The 23,637-nt window shown below is 40.7% G+C and overlaps 1 protein-coding gene across 1 annotated transcript; it reads left to right on the forward strand.

Annotated features, from left to right (window-relative positions):
* The first annotated feature begins 269 nt into the window (after window positions 1–269).
* Window positions 270–23,426, forward strand: LIPM (lipase family member M). Its single transcript, XM_037047288.1, has 9 exons — window positions 270–541; window positions 3,315–3,432; window positions 11,057–11,255; window positions 12,111–12,220; window positions 14,768–14,904; window positions 15,043–15,189; window positions 16,490–16,561; window positions 18,012–18,083; window positions 22,875–23,426. Exons 1-9 carry the CDS (start codon window positions 314–316, stop codon window positions 23,142–23,144), a joined length of 1,353 nt encoding a protein of 450 aa, XP_036903183.1. The 5' UTR covers window positions 270–313; the 3' UTR covers window positions 23,145–23,426.
* The last annotated feature ends 211 nt before the right edge of the window (window positions 23,427–23,637 follow it).

Below are 23,637 nucleotides of genomic sequence, written 5' to 3' on the forward strand. Positions count from 1 at the left end.
TCTACCTGTCAAAGAAAGATAAAAACTAAGAAGAAGAAAAAAAGATGCTCCCTGTGGTCCTCATTACCTGATGATGAAGAACAGGGGTTTTATGGGTGGTATCACATGCACATAAATTTGGGTTGCAGTTGTGTCAAAGAAAGTTTCACACACCTTCAAGTTCAAGGGTTGGTGACAGCAAGTTGTGTAAGGGAGTGGGAGGAGCCACATGGTATCGGGACATCCTGGAGGATGTTGTGTTCTTTCATTCCTACCAACCAGGCTCATTTCATTTGCTCCAGAATTTGGGGATGGAATTACAGCTGGAAAGTCTATGTTTATAAACCTACAGATCCTTCTGACTTTAGCATCAGTTGTTCTGTTGCCAGGAAAACATAAGTGCAGATGCTGGACCATGTCGAAAATCTTGTCAAGAGAGTGGATTTTTTCTCACAGAACTGAGATGTGGGTCCTGATTCTGGTGGCGCACTTGTTTCAGAGGAATGTGGATTCAGTACGCATGCCGACTAAAGACGTGGACCCAGAAGCGTTCATGAATATTGTAAGTTGGGATTTTTCATCATGTTTTGGGGGAAATGAAGTGCCTTACGTGTTAAAGTTTGCATCTGTGTATTACCTGCATTATGTATTGTATTTGTACACGGCGGTGATTTGTGCTAGCAGAGCAGTCATAGATTGGTGTATTGGACTGGACAGCGCTGAACTGCCAACCTGGGGTGAGGATGGACTGAGGTTTCCTCAAACAAACTCAGGATACTTGGGCTAGTGGCTGAATCCAATGACTCAATCCCTTTGGGCTTCAAACACAATTTACCTTTTTCTTGAATTCATAGATTCATTCTATGAGTAGGGAAATCATTGCAGTATCTTGGGCCAAGCCTAGACCCTCAATTATATTCCTTTTGTCTGTGCTTTTATTTGTTCTCCTACTTTACACCATATTAGAGAGCTGTTTCCCTTCCTCCTTACCATCAGGGCACCCACTTCTGGTAGCATCCTGCACCATGTATTCCTATTATTTTATTTTGAACTGGTCACTGTGTTGACATAAATAAATAAATGAACCCTAATGATTGCTAGAGAGGGCCTCCTGTGAGTAAAATTAATGAATGATGTGACATCTCTTTATGTATCCCAGATAATTTTTTGGCCTACTTTCAAATCATGGTTGTGTTTTAATAATATCTGACATATGGTAATACTTACCCCATAGCAGATATTGTGATGAAAGCTGCAGAAATAATAATGTCACTTAATCCTCACAGCCCTATTCAGTAAATATGATCAACCCCATTTTCCGAATCAAGAAACTGAAATTAAAGTGATTGAGCAACTTAAATTAGGTCACACCCCTGGTAGGTGGTAGAGCTCCAGATTTATAAGCATGCCTGCCCGGACATATAATTACAACCAGTATGCAACAAACCCTCCCTGGTGAGGAGGAAGAGGGAGATGATTGTGTGTAGTGTTCATGATCCACAGATTTGTCATAAAGTTCACTTGCCATAACACAGACATAAGACATTTTTATTTTTTATTTTTTTAAAATATTTTATTTATTTGTCTTTAGAGGGGAAGGGAAGGAGGGAGGAAGAGAAACATCAATGTATGGTTGCTTATCGTGCATCCCCTGCTGGGAACTGGCCCCTGCCGGGAACTGGCGTGCAACCCAGGCATGTGCCCTGACTGGGAATCCAACCGTGCTCATCTGGTTCACAGGCCCGCGCTCAATCCACTGAGCTACACCAGCCAGGGCATAGACATAAGACATTTTTAATAGCAGCTTCTTCCGAATGGATTCTAAAACTCTTGACAGATCATAGAAATATTTGGCATCTACGTGATGCCAAATGTCAGGTTTCTTTCAATCATTCCAAAGACTGCCTGTCTTTTGGAGGTTTGTCCGGATAGTTAGCAAGCAGTTGTAGTTTCTTAGGAGCCACCCTGTGGCCCCGAGAAGGTCCCACGCAGATTCCTCTGGGCTCCTGGGTGACAGGAATCTCTGCAGCTGCAGGCGGAGCCAGCCTCCCTGCACCTGACCCACCATGTAGGCACAGCACTCAGACCCTGTTGGCACTCCGGGAGCCCCCAAACTAGGAGCCCCGATCGTTGAATTGGATTCTGGCATTGAGCAGTTAAGCATGGGCAGGCAAAGTAAAATAGGAGATTCATATGGCTGCTGGTATAAATTGAACGAGCTAGAATAACTAAATGCCAGGTAGCTCAGTTATGTGCATTATCTTTTTGTAAAAAAATTGTGTGGAATATAAATCACTGGTATACCTAGTACACAAACAAATACACTGAAGAATAGAGATGGGTTAAGTAAATTTCCCAAGATCAGGTAGCTGGCTTGTGTTTACTGTTAGAGCCAGGATGAAAACTCAAGCAATGGGACCCTAGGGACTTCCTCTTAAAAACTACGCCCTTTGATCTTCTATATCGTACTACAGTGGACATTTGACACATGGCTTTCTCCTCTTTTCTTCCCTTTAAAGCAGCAGCTGATAGAAATAACTTCCCCCTTCTTTAGATGATTCCAATGGGCAAGAACGGTGAGATACTTTGGAGATCCCTGCAGCGCCATATTTTACAGTTTGTACGTATAACAACTGCACAGAATAGGGGTCCTTAACCACGGATCGTACGTAGGCAAAAAGAAATCTGAAACCCCTCAAATTCACTGAGGAATTCTCGACCTAAAAATGTTAAGAATTACTGCTCTGGAGTCTGCGGTTTTAGAGCTGAAAAGGAACTGGGGAAAGGCAAGGCCCAGGAGTTCTCATAAGGCAAGCGTCCCATTGGCTACATTGGAATCACGTGGTCCCCAGCCCCCAAGCCCCGGAGCTTGAGCGGGGAAGTTCAGCGGCGGTACGATTCTCACGCACACCCAGGTTTGGCGTCAGTACTCTGGCCCTGGGATTTTCAAACATTGCAGCACACCAGAATTTCCTAATGAGCTTGTTAAACACACTGTTGGGCCTCGTTCTCAGAATTACTGATTCAGTAGGTTTGGGGGAAAACCGACAATTTGTATCTCTAACAAGAAAGTGCCTGAGTGATGCTGATGTTTTGGGTCCAAGCTGGATGCTTGGAAAACCGCTGTTCTAATCCGGTCTCCACACTAGAGATAAAGAAAATGAGAACTGCAGAGGCCTGGCTAATTTTTCGGAGGGAGCATGATTAGCTAAAGTAAAGAAAGTAGTTTTCTGTTTATGGCTTCCAGCATCAAGAAATCTACTTTTTTACTTTGGAATAATTGAGAATATAGCCTTACAGAACTGAACTCAAAAGAAATTGTGCCTTTTCTATAGAGTGAAATCATCCGACACCAAGGCTACTCCTGTGAGGAGTATGAAGTTGCAACAGAAGATGGGTATATTCTTTCCGTTAACAGAATTCCTCAAGGCTCCGTGCGACTTAATAAGACAGGTATGGTGTGCCCTGTGTCATCCTTGCATGACAGTCTTCCCCAGTCATGGCTTTCTTGTGATCTGAGTGTGTGAGGGGAGCTGGGGTCACTGGTGTTGATCGGGGCCCATCATTCAGGCCAAAAAATGGCTTTGGTTTCCCCCATGGTCTCTATCACCACTACCCCCATCTCCAATTATCTCAAATAAACATAGTGTTTACTTTTCAAAAGAGACCTTCAAAAAATTATATTTCTTGACCTCTGCTAGCACTTAATAAAAACCCTCTTATATAGATATTCTAGAACGTCCATTAATGTTCTCTTGAACAGACCAACCCCAGCAGACTCTATATTCCCCAACCAAATAGCATGTTAAATATCTAAGATGTTACCCAGATTCTCATTAAGCTCTTTTTAAGAACAGGCACTATATGTACATTTAAAATCTTAGGTGCATGTTTCCATAGTTCATATAATCTCCCCATTTTTGCATGTGGGATTTTTAGCAATTGCTGGCTTTTTTCACTTTCATTACTCATTAAATTGTGCCCATTCTTCATCTCTATTTGTCTTCTACTCTCTTTAATACTCTAGCTCTATGTTTATAGTAACAACCACATTATCTGTCATGAGTCCAGATGACATAGTTTCTTAATAATGTTCTTATATGCCAGGTAACATGCTAAGCACTTCATTTGCATTGGTCTCATGTAACTTTCACAATAATTATAAGAAACTGCGGCTCACAGAGAGGTTATGTAACTCACCCAGAAAGTCTATCCAAGTGTCAGCACTTGCTAGTAGGTTGCAAAACCTGAGCTCAAATCAAGATCTGTCTGACCATCTGATCAGAGCCTATGTTCTTAACTAAGACCAGGAAATGCTGGGCAAATGCTACTGGCCTTCAGTGTAAAGAAGCTCCGGGGTTCTCTTTTATTCTGATTTGCACTTGTGCAGCTTTTGGTAAACCAGCTTTTTAAAAATTACCAGCTGCATAGCTGTACCTTACATATGTCCATCATGCTCCCACCTCGGTGCCTTTGGATTTACAGTTCTTTTGGGTAACTATTTCATCAGATATCTCCAGCTTGTACTGGCCCTTCTTTCAGACAGTTCTTTCCCTGACTACGCTATTCAGTACAGCAACCCCTTGCCACCTATTGAGAGCTAGCACATTATTCTGCTTCATTTGTCTTGTAACACTAAACACCACCTGATATGTAAGTATTTGCTTCTTTGTTTACCTGTCTCCTCCCAACCAGACTATACTCATTGAGAACAGGGATTTTATTTATTTTGTTCAAGGCTGTCCCCTGTGCCTAAAAAAGTGTTAAACATATTGTAGGTGCCAGTAAGTATGTGTGCAATGAATAAACTAATTTTATAGAAATAAATTAATGCCTTGGAGACACATAACTTTTCAGTAGCCCCACAAATCCTTGAGAGTAAGCAGGGCATGGCTGTGCCAAGCAATCAAGTAACTGTTGCAGTTCCTAAGCCCAGGGGAGACCCCTGCACCTTCTGTTCATGGGAATTTGTTTTCTCACTTCCTGTTTATTTACATTGTACACTCATTGCCAAAGGAATATCCTGGTGTTCAAGGTGTCAACCTTTTTGGTCCACTCAGTGCAGAATACTGCCCTCCAGTGGTTGATGTTTTTACTGCAGTTCCCATCGGTAGCTTCAAAGAGGAAATCTCCAGCACAAAAGGAAAGCAAGATTTCTCAACATCTTTTCAAAAAGAAGGCAAATAAAATTCAGAGTGAAAACAACTGAAAGCTGTGTATAAGCTTATGACAAACGATTTTTAAAAATCTTTTTGTCAGATAATCACTGTTTGCTTCAAAAATTTGTATCAAGAGAGAAAATAGGCCGAGCCATCCTAAAAAATGACAGCTTTTTAATGAGTAGCTCTTACACATTCACCTGTTGGCTATAACTTAAATGAAATTCCATGGCTCTAGGGAAACCACAAGCACCGACTACTGCCAGGTAGAGATAAGCTGGCCCTAGCCATGGGAAATGGACCAAGAATTCCAAAGGAGGGTATTGATCCAGCTTGGTTTGACCACAACATACTGAGGTCACCTCCCTGAGAGCTGAGAGGATGAACTCAGTGACCAAAAATAAAGAAAAACCTAAAATAACTCAGTTTCATTCTCCTGGTCAGCACTAACAACCCTGATGTCCTTTTCCCAGAGGAAAAAGTTAGGAAAATGAAATTCATAAAGATCTCCTAGACGCTGGATGAGTCTGTTGAAGAAAGGCCTCTGTCTATCAAGAGATTGCATGTGGAATCAGTTCAATGAGTAATAGTGTTACCATAGGTAGCTAAGTAATTATTAATAAAGAAATGGGGGCCAAGGGAATTAGGCACTGAGTTTAATCAACTGGGGAGCGTGAGCCTGTTTGCTTCACCAGGGAGCTACAACTTCACTCCTCAGGGGATTACAGCCTTGCTCGGCCAAGGGGATTAACGCCCTTCCCTTCCCCATTCCAGTACTGAATCACTGGGAGATGGAGGGGAAGGTGCTTGATCCCAGAAGCCTGTCAGTCTGTCTAGGTGGGGTGGACCCTCTCAAAAGCCTGGGAAAGTTTAGGAAGTCATTGGTTATTTTGAAAAAGCACCTCATCCATCACAAACCCAACCTATTATAATCCCAGGGGGAAAAAGAAGTTCCCTCTCTTGCTTGTGACCCACACACACTCCTTGCACTCACATGTCCTCTCTCCATAGCCGTGTGGCCTTAGCCAGTGAAGCCCAATCTCCACCCACAACAGCAGGGTCTACCATCTTGTAAGAGGTCAGGCAGGTAAATGCTGAATGCACAGCACCCTCAAAATCCTGTGAGGTAGGCAGATGTATCATTGTTTTGTTAGTACACTGAAGCTCAGAGAATAACTGCCTTTGACAATTATAGCACTAATGACAGCAGCTGTGAAGGTTTTCTTTGCTACAGTTTTAACCGGGTACTGTTGGGTGGACATTGCATTTATGACCTGACCTGATTCCTGTGAGTCCTGTCAAGTGCATGATGCTTTTCCTCTTTAAAGATGCAACATTTTATTAATCTTTCAGTATTACTTGCTAATGTCGAAACTAATGTTTGTTTTATTTATCTAACATGTTAGAATGGCTAATGCCCTTAATACTTCTTTATCCCCTGCTGATATTTTTATAAATTTTGTTTTAATATAATTTCAAATTTACGGAAAGTTTCCAAGAATTGTGCAAGAAACTACCACATGCTCTTTATCCTAATTTACCAATTGTGAGTTACCTTTTGCTCCCATTTACTTCCTTTCTCATTGTTTTCTCAAATGTCTTTAGCATGAAGTTACAGACATCATGCCCATTAACCCCTAGATATTTCTTAATGTTGGGAAGGAAAAATCATTTCCTTGCCTACTCATTTTAGGTTCTTCAGCTGGGGACCTGTAACGAAAGACAGATTGACAAGAGAAACACAAGCAGAGTCTGTAAGCATGGGGATCACGCATACATGTGGGAGCATTCAGAGATGAGTACCTCAAAAGGATGATTAGATTTGGGGGGGTCTGTGTACCTAACTTGGTAGAGAAACAGGAGAGGGAGACAGAGCATTTATAAGAAAGCAAATGACTTTCTGGGAACTTAAAGGGCCCCTGGGAAGACAGATGGCAGGTGAGATAGTTCGTGGCTCCGTATGTATGTCGGGCAGCCTGCTGTGGTCCTAATTTCTCCTCCCCTCAGAAGAAAAGGTTAGAGCTGCTGCAGGGGAGGGAATTCACGACAGCCGAGTTCTTTAGGGAAGCTCTGTGTTCAGGCAGACAAGGAATTTCAGGAACTGAAATGCCTGCAGCACAAATTAATTATTCCAAAATGACTTATTTAGAGGGGATAGAGAAACTCTCCTGATCCTCTTCGCCATTTATCAAAATTAGGAAACTAATACTGATTGATTTTAGCATCTAATTCATAGTCCATATTCAAATTTGTTAATTGTGCCAAAATCACTTAAAGCCCCTTTCTACCCCTATCAATAATCTAATCCAGTATCATTCACCATATCTGGTTGTCTCTTTGTTTCCTTTCTAAGCTGGAAACATTCCTCACGTTATCTTTGGTATTTTTGACCTTGGCCAGTTTTGGACAGTTATTCTATACAGTGTTCTTCAATTTGGCTTGCCTACTATTTCCCCATAATGAGACTCTGGGTATGCATTCTGGCAGGAGGGCCACAGAAATGCAGCGGCGTCGGTCCCCGTGCAGTAGACTGTGAAGCACACCGTGAGGTCCTATTTCACTGCTGGCAATGTTAGCTCACATTTTTGTCTTCACCCAGATTTACAGATGCATGATTGACAAATCTGTGTATATTTACAGTGTACTTTGTTATGATTTGATATTTGTATACATTGTGTAACAATTATTTCAGGCTAACATATCCATCACCTCACATCCTTTTGTGTGTGTGTGTGCGTGTGCGTGTGAGAGAGAGAGTGCTTAAGATCTTGGCAAATTTCAAATACACAACACAGTATGGTTAACTGTAGTCACCATGCTGTATGTAGAACTTGTTCGTTTTATAGTGAAGACTTGTATCCTTTGGCCAGCATCTCCTCATTGCCTCCACCCATCGTTCCCTGGTAACCACTCTGCTACTCACTGTGGTTGTGAATTCAACTTCTCTTTTTAATTCCACACATAAGTCGTATCACACCGTGTTTCTCTTTCTCTGTTGGACTTATCTAGCATAGTGCCCTCCGGGTTTGTCTGTGTAGTTGCAAATGGTAGAATTCCCTTCTTTCTTGTGGCTGAGTAATATTTCACTTTATATATAGCACATATCACATCTTCTTATCCATTTGTTATAGGAGAAACGCCCAGAAACTCAGTTCTTCTAGCCAGCACAGTGAAGAACTACAGAGCAGTGAGCCTGCTAGTATGCAAGCAAAGTTTGTGAGTGCTAACCCCTAACAGGAAAGCTAGAGCAAGGGTGGCCAGAGGCCAGGTGGCTGGGAGCCAGGTGGCTAAAAGGAGAGCAAGTCCTTTGTTCTGAGGACTTACATAGTTGGTGATATGGGGGTGAGGGAGTTACATGTTGATCAATGGGTAAAGGTGGTGCCAGTTCTCCCTCTGGGGTGACGTCACTACCCAAACATAGGTGTGTGTGTGTGTGTGTGTGTGTGTGTGTGTTGGGGGTTGGCACTGTTAGCCTGAATCCTTATCTTGCTCCAGACTCTATTTGTTCATTTTGCACACAAGATGAGAAACAGGCAGTTAACCAACGTTTTTTTATGGGCTTTTTCTTTGGGGCACTGTAGACCGCCCCCACTTTTCTCCCTTCCAGGCCTTGGTATGAATATGCCGTCTCAAGGTTTTCCTTTTCCCAGCCAGTGGAGATGATACACACAGAGTGTCAAGGGCTCCTCCCCCCTGCACTACCCTGGTTTTGCTATGTTGTTCAGAAGGCCTGGCAGTCTTATGGAACCCGGGCCAGGACTACTGGCCGAGACGTGTCTCCTCTTGCTTCTGCCCTCCTGTGTTCAGTTCTCGATTAGATTGCAATGGTGAGGGCCCTGCCTTCATTTCCCTTCTGGCTGCTCCTTCTACCACAACACATTCATCCTTTGACAGACGCTTACGTTGTTTTAATATCTTTGCTATTGTAAATAGTGCTACCATGAACGTGAGAGGGTAGATGCCTTTTCAAACCAGCGATGTTGTTTGCCTTTGATTATACTGGAAGTGGGATTGCTGGGATCGTATAGTAGATTTATTTTCTTTCTTTTTTTGGTCCCGAGGAGCCTCCATATTGTTTTCCGTAATGGATGCACTAACTTACTTTCCCACTCACAATGTGCAGAGATTCTCTTTTCTCCACATCCTCACCAACACTGGTTAGCCCTTCTTTTTGACAAAAGCCAGGTGTGAGGTGGCACCTCCTTGTGGCTTTGATTTGCGTTCCCCTCACGAAGAGCCACGTGGGGTACCTTTTCTTGTTCCCCTTGGCCACTTGTGTGGCTTTAGCAAAAATGTTGATTCAGAACCTTTGCCCATTTTTAAATTGGATTTTTTTTCTTGCTGTTGAGTTGTGTGAGTTTTTTATGTATGTTGGATATTAACCCCTTACCAATCCATGGTTTGTGAACATTCGCTTCTGTTTCATAAGTTGCCTTTTCACTCTGTTGTTTCATCTGCCGTGGAGGACCCTTTTAGTTTGATGAAGTGGAAATTGTCTATTTTTGCTTTTGCTGCCTGTGCTTTTTGTGTTATAGCCAGAAAAAAAATTGCCAAGACCAGTGTCAAAGAGCTGTTTCCATATGTTTTATTCCAGGTTTCAGGTCTTATTTTTCAGTCTTTAATTCATTTTCGGTTAATTTTCATGAGTGGTGTACGTTAGGGTATGAGTTCTATTTGACGATATTAGCTTTGACCACTTTGTAAAGATGGTTTCTGCCATGTTTTTCTACCATAAAGTTAGTGTTTTTCCTTTTGTAATTAATCAATTTTGTGAGGAGGTACTTGCAAGATAGTAAATATCCTATATCCCTTCAAACTTTAGCCACTAATTTTAGCATCCGTTGGTGATTTTTGTAATGGCATTATATTATAAATAAGAGCTTTTACTACTCCCTAATTCTGTGTTTATTTTTATTGATATCAATATTGATTCATACATTCTCTATTTAATAGGATGTGATTTATTGCTCTCATTATTCATTTTGGTGCTCAAATTTTCTCATATTTAAATTTTGGGACATCCTTCAAGCTGGCTTGTGGGTCCTTCTGACATGAAGCACCCATAACCATTTAAATCATTACACATATGGCAAAGATATGTATATGTATGTAATTATATTATAATATCAATCATTATAAATAATATGTCATCATATACCATTATATAATATGTTACATAATACATTGTATATATCATAATGTATTTATATTTTGTAATATAGATGTAGATACACAATATATTGTTATGTTAATAATACATATTATAAAATGCATATTATATTTAATATATGCACATATAATGTTTTACACATGTATATATCTATGTGTATATAATTAATATTATAATATCAATAATTATAGACAGTGTTATATAGTTATTTCCATTTTAACATTAATACGCACATATATAACTTTATATAATGTTATATAATAACATAATTACATATTATACATTATAATAATATAGTAATGTATTATTATACATACAAAATGCAAATATATAATAATATAATTTTTGTTCTTATTAACATAGAATAGTTATGCTTAATGTAATAATTACCTAATCATTATATTACACTACCTCCTGAAGCATTTCTAATATCCTCTCAGGTGCTTAGACAAGTCTACTAACAGTAACTACACAAAAACAACAATAAAAGTTGAACTTTGATTCTTTTTCAGTGCCAGGCATTGTGCCATCTGCTCCCTGCACACTATTCTATTTATTTATAACAAAAATTCTATTTTTCTGATAAGGAAGTCAGAAACATAAAGGTTAAGTAACTGGCTAAGATAAGCTCGCAAGAGGCTGAATCTGCGGTTGAATGCAGGTTTGTCCAACTTGAAAGCCTTTGCATGGTAAAGGATACCGAGGAAGGTAGGGGACATTTCCCACAGATGGAATTCTGTTTTTGTAGGCTCCAGGCCCGTGGTGCTGCTGCAGCATGGCCTGCTTGGAGACGCCAGCAACTGGATTTCCAACCTGCCCAACAACAGCCTGGGCTTCATTCTGGCAGACGCCGGGTTTGACGTGTGGATGGGGAACAGCCGGGGCAACACCTGGTCTCGGAAACACAAGACCCTCTCCATAGACCAAGATGAGTTCTGGGCTTTCAGGTATTTGAAAATCTTGAGAGTGGAGAGGGACATGGATGTCTTTGGAAGCAATGGGTAAACAACTATGGCTTCTAGTATTTGGGTAATTTTCTTTGTTTGGATCATCAATATCCCATATGCTATGCTTTGATTGTCTTAATTGACTAGTGATTCTTTGAGGGAAGCAGTAGGGAAAATTTGGTACCCCAAGTAAAAGACTGGGTATGCTGACTGGGCTGAGAATGGTGGCTGGTGTCAGGTGATTAAGACCAGGACGAGAGAAATTTATGTCCATTTTCTTACAGATGGATGTCCTGGGACTAACACTTCTTTGAGTTATGACAAGGACCAGTATCCCCAAGAGGAGATGAGATCAGACATTAAAGACATAAGGAAACTATTAAGCCTTAGGGACTATTAGTTCAACTAACACATCTCTCACCCTCTTACAAAAGGTTTTTAATATTTTTATTCAAATTACCTCTGGACATTCAACCTGCTCTTTATCCAGTTCATCAGAGAAGAGCCTCATAGCATCTTTAATACTTTTCATATAAATGAATCTGCATGACTTTGTGCTGTTCTGCCAACAGAATAGCAGGACACCTCTGCTAGGAGGTGGATTGTGTGCTCAGTGCATATTCACTGAAGATGGTCATTGCTCTATAAAATCTGCAGAAATAGATTTTACAACCTGGGGCTCCCGAGGCACCTGTGCGTCACAGGCTTGACCCAAGTCCATTCCTAGTGTTGTGAGGGGCACAGTAACAAGCATTTGGGGCTGACAGTTCAAGGGTTTGTTTGTGAACCTTGGGGGCTGTTTTTGTTTGTTCCTGATTGTAACTTTTCATATAACTTTGTCTTTTCCTCTTGTAGTTATGATGAGATGGCTAGGTTTGACCTTCCTGCAGTCATAAACTTTATTTTGCAGAAAACGGGCCAGGAAAAGATCTATTATGTCGGCTATTCACAGGGCACCACTATGGGTAGGTTCACAGGAAAGCAGGTTTGTATACTCAGAAGAAATGTGAGCATATGGTGGACAACTATGCCTGGGATCAGTCATCTCACACTTCACTCATCTAACCTTATCCTCTTCAGTGACTCTAAGAGCTACAGGAAACAGACATGGAATGGAGGGAGGCTTCTGGCATGGTAGGTAGAGCAAGGGCTTTGGAATCAGAAAGCGAACTATTCAAATACTGGGCTTTACTGCCTCTTTGATAAATGCCATTGAGCAAATTATTTTACTCCTCTGGCCTCAGTGTCCTCATCTGTAAAATGTGGCTGATAGTTCCCTCTTAGGTGTGTTAGAGGTGATGGACTATTCAATATGATGATTTATATAAGCTCTGCAAAGGCAGGGGTTTTATCTAAAACAGCTGTGAAGGCAGTTCCTGCACTCAGTCTGCACACTGGATGAGTTCGGTGTCTGGCATGTCATAGGCAAATAATAAACACTAAGCAGTGTCACACTATAAACAGAACAGGTGAAGGAATTTACTCGAATCTCTCTTTTTTCCTTCTAATGCCAATGTCTGTGATTGCATGCTCATGTCCTTTTGTTTTTGATGAATTAGTGAGAAATCTTAACTCATGATCCCAGAGAATGCAGATCATCTACTTGGGAAGGTGGGGGTAGAGGCTGGCTATCCTGGCTTTATATCAGACCAGAGTCAACAGGAAAAATGTACTTGACTTAGATTAGAACAAAGGAAGATCAGGAGAGGCACAGTATGTGCCTTGAGGAAAAGGCTCTCTATTTCTGGAGAGGGGTGAGAGGAGCTCTGTACCTTCACCCTGAGCCAAACCCAAAGGTGAAGGACAGGGTAAGGGAGACTAAGGAAACAGGTGCGCACTCACTCCCAGGAACTCAGGGCACAAGTTCAGGTCATTCATTTTTACTTGGTGCTCTCTAGTGCGTGAAAAGACACTGACTTCCACAGTTTCCTTTCTGGATTTTTCTTTTTCTTTTTCTTTTTTAAGATTTTATTTATTTATCTTTAGAGGGGAAGGGAAGGAGAGAGGGATAGGAATATCAATGTATGGTTGCCTTCCGTGAGTCCCCTGCTGGGAACTGGCCTGCAACCCAGACATGCGCCCTGACTGGGAATCAAACCATGATCATCTGGCTCGCAGGCCCACGCTCAATCCACTGAGCTACACCAGCCAGGGCTTGGATTTTTCAATAACATTTACTGATCCTAGTAATGCTATGTCTCACCATGTACTTCATAGAAAGTTAAAGTATTATGCTTGCTCTAACTCTATTTTCCAGAGGTCTTAGAAATTTTTGCTTCATACTCAAATTGTTCAATGTGACATGAAGAAAAAGATGGTAGTGATGAAGCTAAATGTTACTCTGAGAAGAAGGAGGGGGCAAAAAAGCATAAGATTACTCTATTAGTCAACCCTGCAGCTATTAATATGGAGAACTCAAACTTGCTTTACATAAGGAGAAGTACTGATGGGAGACATTTGAGAGGAGTTCTATATCATCAGAATTAAGCTAGAATATAGTTGTATATTTTAAAGTATTTTCAACCCAGTCCTACTGATGGTACAGTTGGGAGAACAAGTGCTAATACCAGGTCACTCTTCTGCCTGCCTTTGCACATGGCCAGCAAACCTAATACAGGAAGAGAAAAGAAGGGAAGGAATCAGTCTTTCTTAATACTTACCTGCTGGGAACTGGACAGAAGTCATGTGATTCCAAGGGGTGTTTTTCCCCCTACCCAGCCTCCCTCCCACAACCTGCAAGCATCAGCTTAGACAGAGAGAGTACGAGCTGTTTTGAAGTAGACATAGAGTGTTTCGAATATAATGGCCATGCCCTGGCTTTTTACAACAGCCTTTTTCTCTCAAAGGCTTCACAGAGAGTATCCCTGCACAGTGGTAATTTGGGGAATTTGGCTCTATTGTATTGCTATAGAAACTGAGGCACAGACTGACTTAATTAGCATCCAATGCCAAGTTTAGGGTGAAAATAAGAGTTGGAATGCAGCTCATTAGACCACTTGTTTACTACGTTACCTTACAGTTTGGGTTCCGGAAAGAAACAGGTGTCAAAGAAAACGGGCAAAATCCTGCTATACCCATTCGGTCATAGAACATGCTTGTTATCAGTAAACAAGGCGATTTCTCATTTTTTTTCACTGTAGAGATTTATAAAAATACCTAAGAAAACTTTGAGAATTAAATGAGGTAAGAACAAGCAACAAAATATCTAGCATATGGTTACCTGTCAATATATAAATATTCTCAAAGTCCATATTATTGGACTCCACACTTTCATTCAGTAATTCAATGAGAACATACTACTGAACATCCAATGAGCCAGAAGTCAGAGGTCACACAGAGGAGTTTTTGCTGCTGTTGCTTCCCCCCCCCACCTCCAGGCACTTACAGTTTCCTGGGAGAGTGAGGACATAATCACAAGTAATTACTGAAATAGCTTGGCAAAAGTAAAATAAGCATTTTATGAGTTCCAAGATATTCGATATCCACGCTGACATATCCCTTCTCTCTTGCAGGCTTTATTGCATTTTCCACCATGCCAGAGCTGGCTCAGAAAGTAAAAATGTATTTTGCCTTGGCGCCCATAGCTACTATTAAACATGCAAAAAGCCCTGGGACCAAATTTTTGTTGCTGCCCGATATGATGATCAAGGTATGTGATGCCTCAGAAAATGTCTTGTCTACGTACAAGAGTCGTCCAGCAGGATAAGGAAAGGTTGACACTTTTCTGTTAGAGACCCTTGTTTTGGGTTGTAATGAGTGACTACTATTTTGTTTCATATCTTGACAGGGATTGTTTGGTAGGAAAGAATTTCTGTACCAGATCCGATTTCTCCGCCAGTTTTATATTTACCTTTGTGGCCAGATGATTCTTGATCAGATTTGTAGCAATATCATTTTACTTCTGGGAGGATTTAACACACAAAACATGAACATGGTAAGTGGGAATCTAGCAAATTCTCAGTTCTTAAAGCAAAGCTATTAGTCTTACTCCTCGAGGGTGAGTTCTTGCCAATGAACACTTAGACAAATGTAATCTTAGTAATTAGATTTTCTCCATATTATACTAATATGCAGGAAATGGTTTAACATGGGATGGGGTCAGGTTAATGTAAAGGCATTGCTAGATATTAACTTCACAGGTTATAGATGGAAGAAATCATGAAAACAGCTTCATACAGTGAATTAGCAGGTGAATAAAAGTGATTAGAATCCAGTAGTCAAAAGAGAGAACAACGATGCATCACCCACCTCTTCTTTCCACTTGGGTCCTTCTGGTTTGTAGTTTTAGCCCTTCCACAGGGTGCCTGGCAGCTTCCATGTGGCTTAGGCATAGCCACCAGTTGGCTGCTGTCGCAGGGTGGCTTCCCAGGAAACACACTCGGAGATGGAGATTAGTGGGCAGAGCGGTTCGGGGTTATGCTCTTGGGCTAACACCTAGAGAAGGGAATGAAACGGGGGCAGGGGGAACTCTGACGCAGTCTTAATGGGAAGCTGGGTTGATCCTACAGGGATTTGTGAAGATGGGATGACCCATCAGAGCTGTCCCGAGTGAGGGTGAGAGAGCTGGGTTTTTATACCCCCACATCAACTAGTTATTGAATGCAGACAATGCCAAGAGTGGCTGACACATTGAGGAAGACAGCCCTCTACACCTGGGACAATCCCCCAGGGAGGCCCCGCTGCTGCCAGTCAGCAGCAGCCCTGGCAGCTGGAAGAACACATCTTTAAGTCCTGCAGATTCTTTTCCTCTTCTTTTAAATAATAAGATGAATAGCTACCATATGATAAGCATTTATTATGTGTCAGGCTAAATTCTTCCCAATAACAACCCTATGAGACAGATATTCTCAATATTCCCACTTTTCAGATAGTATCCTAAGATTTTAGTGGATTAAATAACTCCTAAATCCACCTAAAAATTCGGTGATAGAGCTAGGATTTGAATACAGGCTAATTCTAGAATTTTCACCCTTAATTACTGTAGTAAAGATTCGTTTATAGAAGAGGTCAGATATCTAATGAGAAGGTGTCCTCAGCTGAGAAGTATAGGGGCCCAAGAATACATTTAGTGGTGACTTTGTTTATGTGCACATGTATACTACTGTTTTTAGATCACTGCTGATTAGCTAATGATGTTTCCATTTCTGAGTCTGATACCAGGATTTTTTACCTTAACAAGGTGCCTATTTTGTGAATTTTTCCATGTCCCACAAACCACCCATGCTTTGTTACAGAGCAGAGCAAATGTGTATGTTGCTCATTCTCCTGCTGGAACATCTGTGCAAAATATCCTACACTGGAGCCAGGTAAGACTGCTGGTTTGTAATTTTTCCTAAGTAAGTGTCTTTGTGCAGTTTGTCTGGAACAGTTGAAGAATGTCCTTGGCAGGCCAGGCGTTATTTTACATTTATGCCAAGATGCAATGTGATCGCCCTGGCTGGTGTAGCTCCGTGGATTGGGTGCCAGCCTGCAAATTGAAAGGTCACTGGTTCCATTCTCCATCAGGACATGTGCCTGGGTTGCTGCCTAGGTCCCCAGTTGGGAGGTTGTGAGAAGCAACTGAGCAATGAATCTCTCACACATTACGTTTCTCTCCCTCCCTTCTTCTGTCTCTAAAAATAAATAAACAAAATCTTTTTTTAAAAAAAGATGAACAAATAAACAAAGCCTTTTTTAAAAACCAATGTGATCTAGAACATGGAAACTTTTCAGGAGATGGAAGGAACGGATTGGCACAAGGACATCTTCAGCTGACCTTAAAAGTATGGATTCAGGTGGTCCCAGTGAGACCTTTCTCTGTCTCCAGCCACTTCAAAATGAGGCAGGAGAATATCATTTTTGGCTCCTCCAGCAGCTCAGTCAAATAGCTACAAAATACTAAGGCAAGACCTAGTTACCCAAGGAGGTCTCATGGGAAGGAAAGACTAAACCTGCTACACGGGAGGGAAAGTCTTGCTTACAAGTCACATGAACTAAAGAAGGCAGAGCTGAAGTAAGACGTTCAAACTGATTCAAGGGCAATGTAAATGCTAATTATTTTGTTACAAATGAAGCAGCACTGAACCTAATAATACTACTCATTCTAGATGATACAGTAGTGATCCTGATTGATTGTGGAAATAAAGATGAAAATAAGGACAGAGCTAGAGCATAACTAACCTTAGATTCTCATCTATTAAAAATACCACTGTGTTAAAAAAAAACGAGAGGAATATAACTCAATCAGAGAGTTTTAAGAAGTAGTGATGTTTATAAGTCCTGAATATGGTTTTATCTATCTTTCTAGCAATGTAGAGTCTAGTGAAATTGATCTTGCAAGGTCATTGTTATATTTGTGTGTGAGTGAGAGAGAGAGAGAGAGAGTGTGTGTGTGTGTGTTTGATTTTATGATTGTGAACTGGGTGGAGTGTTGGTCACATTCTCCCAGAGTCACCAGAGGGAGCTTTTCCTTTGTAGCCTGCAGAGCAGAGCAGAATACCCACCTAGGTAGACGTCGATGGGGATGCTCTTGCTGGAGTTGTGTAACATGGTGACCCAGTGCTTTTGCAGTGCATCCATTTTTCTCCCTGAATGGGTCTTATTCTTGCCTTTGTACTTTTCTGAAGATTATCCTAATACTGACAGGAAGCTGCTCAGCCTCGACCTTTGCTCTTTGCTTCCCCCACAACTGCAGACTCCGTAGCACACTTCCATCCCTCCTCCCACTCTTATCCAGCAATACATTTGAATGCCCTGTGAATTGTTGTCTCCTTTTAGGTGGCAAATTCTGGGGAACTCCAGGCATTTGACTGGGGAAGCGAGACCAAAAATCTGGAGAAAGGCAATCAGGTAAGAAAATCAATATTAACCTATTAAATTGCACAACAAAAAGTTATAATGGCAGTTTATGAGATGAGAATAAAATACAAGAAAGTAAGTGGAAAGTAATAGTTCAGGTGTGACTCCATTTGCAAATGGGTAAGTTCACAGCTTAGCAAGAGGCACACTGCTTTTACAATGGAGTAGGAGAGCTTCTTTGAAAGGCTGCTTCCACGAAGGAGGCACTGGGCTTTTCAGGAGCAAGATAAGGTAGGCTGAAGGGAAGAGTGTGCTCTGTGGTGGCTATTACTAGAAGAATCTTTTTTGGACCAAAAAACAAAAATACACCAATGAAGAAAGCAGGGGTGAGGTTGTCTTTATGGTACAATACAAAAAGCATTAATTTGTGGTTGCCAGAGACAGGGTTGAGGGGTTGGAGGTGGGAAATGGGTGAAGGGAGTCAAAAGGTACAAACTCCAGTTATAATATAAATAAGTTATAAGATAATAATGTACAGAATGGTTTCTATAGTTAATAACACTGTATTGTATATTTGAAAGTTCCTGAGGGTAGATGTTAAAAGTTCTTATTACATGCAAAACAAAATTGTAACTATATGTTAACTAATTCACTGTGGTAATCATTTCACATTATAATTTAATCTTATATGTAATTTTAAAAACTTGCTGCATAAAGAAAAAGACCATTAATTGGCCGGTGAGGATTCCTTTATTAGTCTTACCTCTACCTATAAACTTGTGTGATCGTGGGTAGGCTGCTTTGACCCTTAGGCCTAAATCTTTTTTAACTGTAAAAATTATTGGACTAGATTATTCTGGTCTAGAGCTCTAGACCAGAGCTCTCCCTGGTCACATTTATTGTGATTCTGTAATTTGCAAGTAAAAATATTTTTACTATATTTTCCTATCACATTACCTAGAAAACTGTATAGCCAATGCTATAAAGTTAAAAATAAATGTATAGAATCAGAATTGGATATTAAACTACTCTGAGCATAAAATCTTCACTGCAGACTATTGGTGAGCTTGTTGGTGAATGTAAACAAGCATTGACTGTACACATTTAAATCTGGAAGGAGCTGAATAGACACAGGTAAATCTTTGATAGTCTCATAGTGTACTTAACATCTCTTTCTGTGCATCAACGTAGATAGAAAAGACTAGGAAATTAAAGACTGTGTAGTGCCCAGGCATAGCAAACTCTCCATCAAAGGTATCTGCTCCTTTTTTTTAAGATCTGTCTCAGCTGTTTCCTAAAATATTGTGTTGGCCAAAAATCCATTATGTTTTTTCCATAAAATAAAAGACACAGTTTTCATTTTCACCAAAACTTTATTGGTTTGGATATTCTGAGTATGTCGCCTATCTCCTGCTATTGGCTTCTAGTGGGTGGAGGTCAGAGGTGCTGATAAACATATTCTAATGCATAAGACAGCCCCACAGCAAAGAACTATTTGGCCAAAATGTCAATAGTACCAAGAAACTTCACACACCACTTTTGATATGGTCAATCAGTCCCAGCACTTTCTCCACACACTGCACAAATCTTCTGAGTTTCAGTTGCATTTCACCTTCCTTGAAATCATAAAGCATAATATGCCAAAAGAGTTGTGTATTTTCTTTCATTTTCAATATTAAAATGGTTGCACAAAAATTCCCCAATTTTGATGTTTTTCTTAAAATGCATGCTTATATGACAGCTGTCACAATACAATCTCACTAAATTGTTTTGCATGAAGTTAAAGAGAACTAAGTGACTTCCACTCAAGATGGAGGTGTAGGCAAACATGCTTTGCCTCTGCGCACAACTACAGCAAAAAATTACAACTACACTACAAAACAAATATCACCCAGATTCATCATAAAATTGTACAGAAATCCAACAACCAAGAATTTAAAGAAGCCACATTCACCCAGACAAGTAGGAGAGGGAGGATTCAGAGAGGTGTGGAGAGACGCAGAGAGGCAATGGAATGGGCAATTTCACATCCATTTGTGGTAGATAAATATTGGGAGGGATACCTCAAGAGCAAGCAATCCCAGCCCCAGACCAGACCACCCAGGCCAGGGTTCTGGAGCCAGGAAGATAAGTCTCCATAACTTCTGGCAGTAAAAACATGTGGGGCTTAGAATGGCAGAGGAAACTGTGGGATTCTCAACAGACTGCTCTTAACGGGCCTGCAATGGACTTAGGACTCATGTAGACCCACCCTCTCTGGGATTCAGTACCAAGGCAACACCTGGAAGGGCACAAGTGGCATATGGGGAGAAGGGGAAAAATTTAAATGACTGGCAATAGCATGAGTGCTGGAGAAATCTCAAGAGGCCAGGCAGTGGCATTGTCCTCTCTCTGAACCCTCCCCCACACAGCAGTAAAATAGGTTGCCCCACCCTTGCAATTACCTAAGACTCCACCCCATATAACATACATGGCCTATTTTCCACAACAGGCCATGCTAATAAGACAGGGAGTCAAAGCAGCTCTATCTAATACATAGAAACAAACACGGGGAGGCTGCCAAATTGGTGAGACAAAGAAATATGGCCCAAATGCAGGAACAGAACAAAACTCTAGGAAAAGAACTAAATGACATGGAGGTAAGCAACCTATCAGATGCAGAGTGCAAAACACCAGTTATCAGGATGCTTAAAGAACTCACTGAGTATGGCAACAGCATAAAAAAGATCCAGGCAGAAATGAAGATTTCATTAAGTGAAATAAAGGAAAATCTACATGGAACTAAAAAAGAAAGAAAAAGTATTCAATCAGAACAGCAAGAAGAAAAAAGAATTTAAAAAAATGAGAATAGAATAAGAAGCCTCTGGGACATCTCCAAATACACCAACATCTAAATCTTAGAGGTGCCAGAAGGAGAAGAGGAAGGGCAAGAAATTGAAAACTTACATGAAAAAATAACAAAAAAAAAATTCTCTAATTTGGTGAAGGAAATAGACATACAAGTCCAGGAACCAGAGTCCCAAACAAGTTGGACCCAAAAAGGACCACACCAAAACACATCACAATTAAAAAGCCAAAGGTTAAAGATAAGGAGAGAATCTTAAAACCAGCAAGAGAAAAAGAGACAGTGACCTACAAAGGAGTTCCCATATGACTATCAGTTGATTTCTCAAAAGATACTTTGCAGGCAAAAACGGACTGGCAAGAAGTATTCAAAGTGTTCAAAAGCAAGAACCTAGAACCTGGATTACTCTCTCCAGCAAAGCTATCATTTAGAATGGAAGGGCAGATAAAGTGCTTCCCAGACAAGGTAAAACTAAAGGAGTTCATCATCACCAAGCCCTTATTATATGAAATGTTAAAGGGAACTATATAAGAAAAAGATCAAAACTATGAATATTAAATGCTAACAAATGCACAACTATCATCAACTGAATCTAAAAAAACAAACTAAGCAAACAAGAAGAACAGGAACAGAGTCAGAGATACCACATGCTTGACTCCACTAGCTGGGAACCTCCATCTGGTTCCAAGCCACCGCATTAACATAATGAAAGACACCTTTATGGCACTCATTATTTAGTAAAATTCCAAGGGTGCGTTTTGGGGGTGGTCGGGTAGTGACTAAAACAATAGAAATTTATTCTTTGACAGTTCTGGAGGCCAGAAGTCTAAAGTCAAGGTTTAGGCAGAGTTGGTTTCTTTTGGAGCCTCTGAGATTCTGTCCCACGCCTCTCTCCTAGCTTCTGGGGGTTGCTTGTCATCGTCCTTGGTGTTTCTTGCTTTGTAGATGTATCACTCTAATCTCCTACCTCTGCCTACATCTTCACGTGACTTTCTCCTCTGTCTGTCTTCGCCCTTGCCTTTGAAAAACACTTGTCATTTGATTTAGGGCTACTCTAGGCAATGATGATCTCATCTCAAGGTCCTTAATTCAAGGTTTTAGGAGCTCTGTTCCAAAACTGGGGATGAAGACCAATAATATATTTTATATTTCAAATTACACCATAGTCTATAACTCCTAATTTTTAGAAAGTTACAAAGTGAAACAAGGACTGCCTAGATTGAAACCTTGGCTACAGAGTGGATTTTCTGAGTAAGAAATGGGCCTCAGCATTTCTGCGAAAAAGACCTGGGTGCTGATTAACTTCAAGGGCTCGGTCAACCAGTCTGAGTTCATAGCACTGCTTGAATAAGAGGTGTTCTCAAGAGTTAAGAAACCTAGACACCCTTCTTTGGGTGATAGCAGACTAGAGCAGGGATCTAATTCATACTTGCCCTTGATTCAAACTCCCTGAGTCCCAGTACCATTGACTTCCCCATATTTTTGGAGATGGTCAAGCTGGACTTATTCAAGGGTTTTCTGTTATCATAGAAAATCTCTGTAAAGACTGAGAGCAAAGACCTTCTCAGTAGGGTTCATTCTCTTGCCTTTCTCTGTAAAATATTTCTAACTCTGTCTTCATGAAATGCTTGAAAGATTGTCTTTTAAGGGTAATTTATGTGTTAAATATTTATTACTAGGAAAAAAGAATTGGATATGTTAAAGTGCTAGGCAGTTTACATATTTTCTCATGTAACCTAGTCAGTGGTTACAGATGCCCCCATTTCACAGATGAAGAAACTGAGGTTCAGTGAGGTTAAAGAATTTTACCTTCAGGTAAGTGCTCTGCTCTAACAGAAGCTCTAAGTGCACATCTGTTTGGCTCCAATGCCCGTGCATTTTTTCATCAAAACACATGGTATATTTCATCAAAACACATGGTATGTTTATTTGAAATGTAAATTATGAGCTTGGAACTCCAAATGTGATCTACAGTTAACAATATTCTTCTTTTCTAGCCAAGTCCTGTAAGGTACAGAGTTAGAGACATGACGGTCCCCACAGCCATGTGGACTGGAGGTCAGGACTGGCTTTCAAACCCAGATGACGTGAAAACACTGCTCTCTGAAGTGAACAACCTCATCTACCACAAGAACATTCCCGAATGGGCACACGTGGATTTCATCTGGGGCTTGGATGCACCTCATCGTCTGTATAACGAAATCATACATCTGATGAAGCAGGAGGACGCCATCCTTTCCCAGGGAATGTGCAGGGTCAAACTCTGAAGCACCAAATACTGACATGTCTTAGGAAAAACCTTGTGGACGATGGTGCTGGGGTCCAGGAACAAAGGATTTTAAGGATTTCCAGAACTGGGAACCTATCATATCAATACAAGGGAAGTGGAGAGGGGAGGGCAGAGAATATTACATGTTCCTTCAAATCTCTTGCATTTGGTACTAAAACTGACAGTAAATTTTATTTTTAGTTGACTAAACTATTGATTGGCTAAATATGGGTTTCATGTGCTATTTATACAGGGTCCAGCAAAAGTAAGGCCTGCTTGAGTGTGGTTGGTAGGGCACTAATGTAAGTATAAGAATTCATAGTTTTAATTTGAACATTTCACCTAAAATGTCTTGTGGTGTGCTTGAGTGTGATATTGTTATGTTATAGAATTACAGGCTAATGATTTTGTAATAAGAGATTTTATAATAAAAAGGGCATTATTTGTGCCAGACCCTGTATATTCTACCATATCGAAGGGTAGGGTTTATC

This window comes from Sturnira hondurensis, unplaced genomic scaffold, assembly GCF_014824575.4.
Source record: "Sturnira hondurensis isolate 20B ecotype Veracruz unplaced genomic scaffold, ASM1482457v3 Scaffold0005563, whole genome shotgun sequence".
Classification (NCBI taxonomy): Eukaryota; Metazoa; Chordata; class Mammalia; order Chiroptera; family Phyllostomidae; genus Sturnira; species Sturnira hondurensis.

What these genes read in the sequence shown, in the direction of transcription:
- LIPM (XM_037047288.1), top strand. Translation starts at nt 314, where the DNA reads ATGTTTATAAACCTACAGATCCTTCTGACTTTAGCATCAGTTGTTCTG. An exon ending in CAGAAGCGTTCATGAATATT is followed by an intron (nt 542 to 3,314) that starts GTAAGTTGGGAT and finishes CCTTTTCTATAG; the next exon opens with AGTGAAATCATCCGACACCA. An exon ending in CGTGCGACTTAATAAGACAG is followed by an intron (nt 3,433 to 11,056) that starts GTATGGTGTGCC and finishes CTGTTTTTGTAG; the next exon opens with GCTCCAGGCCCGTGGTGCTG.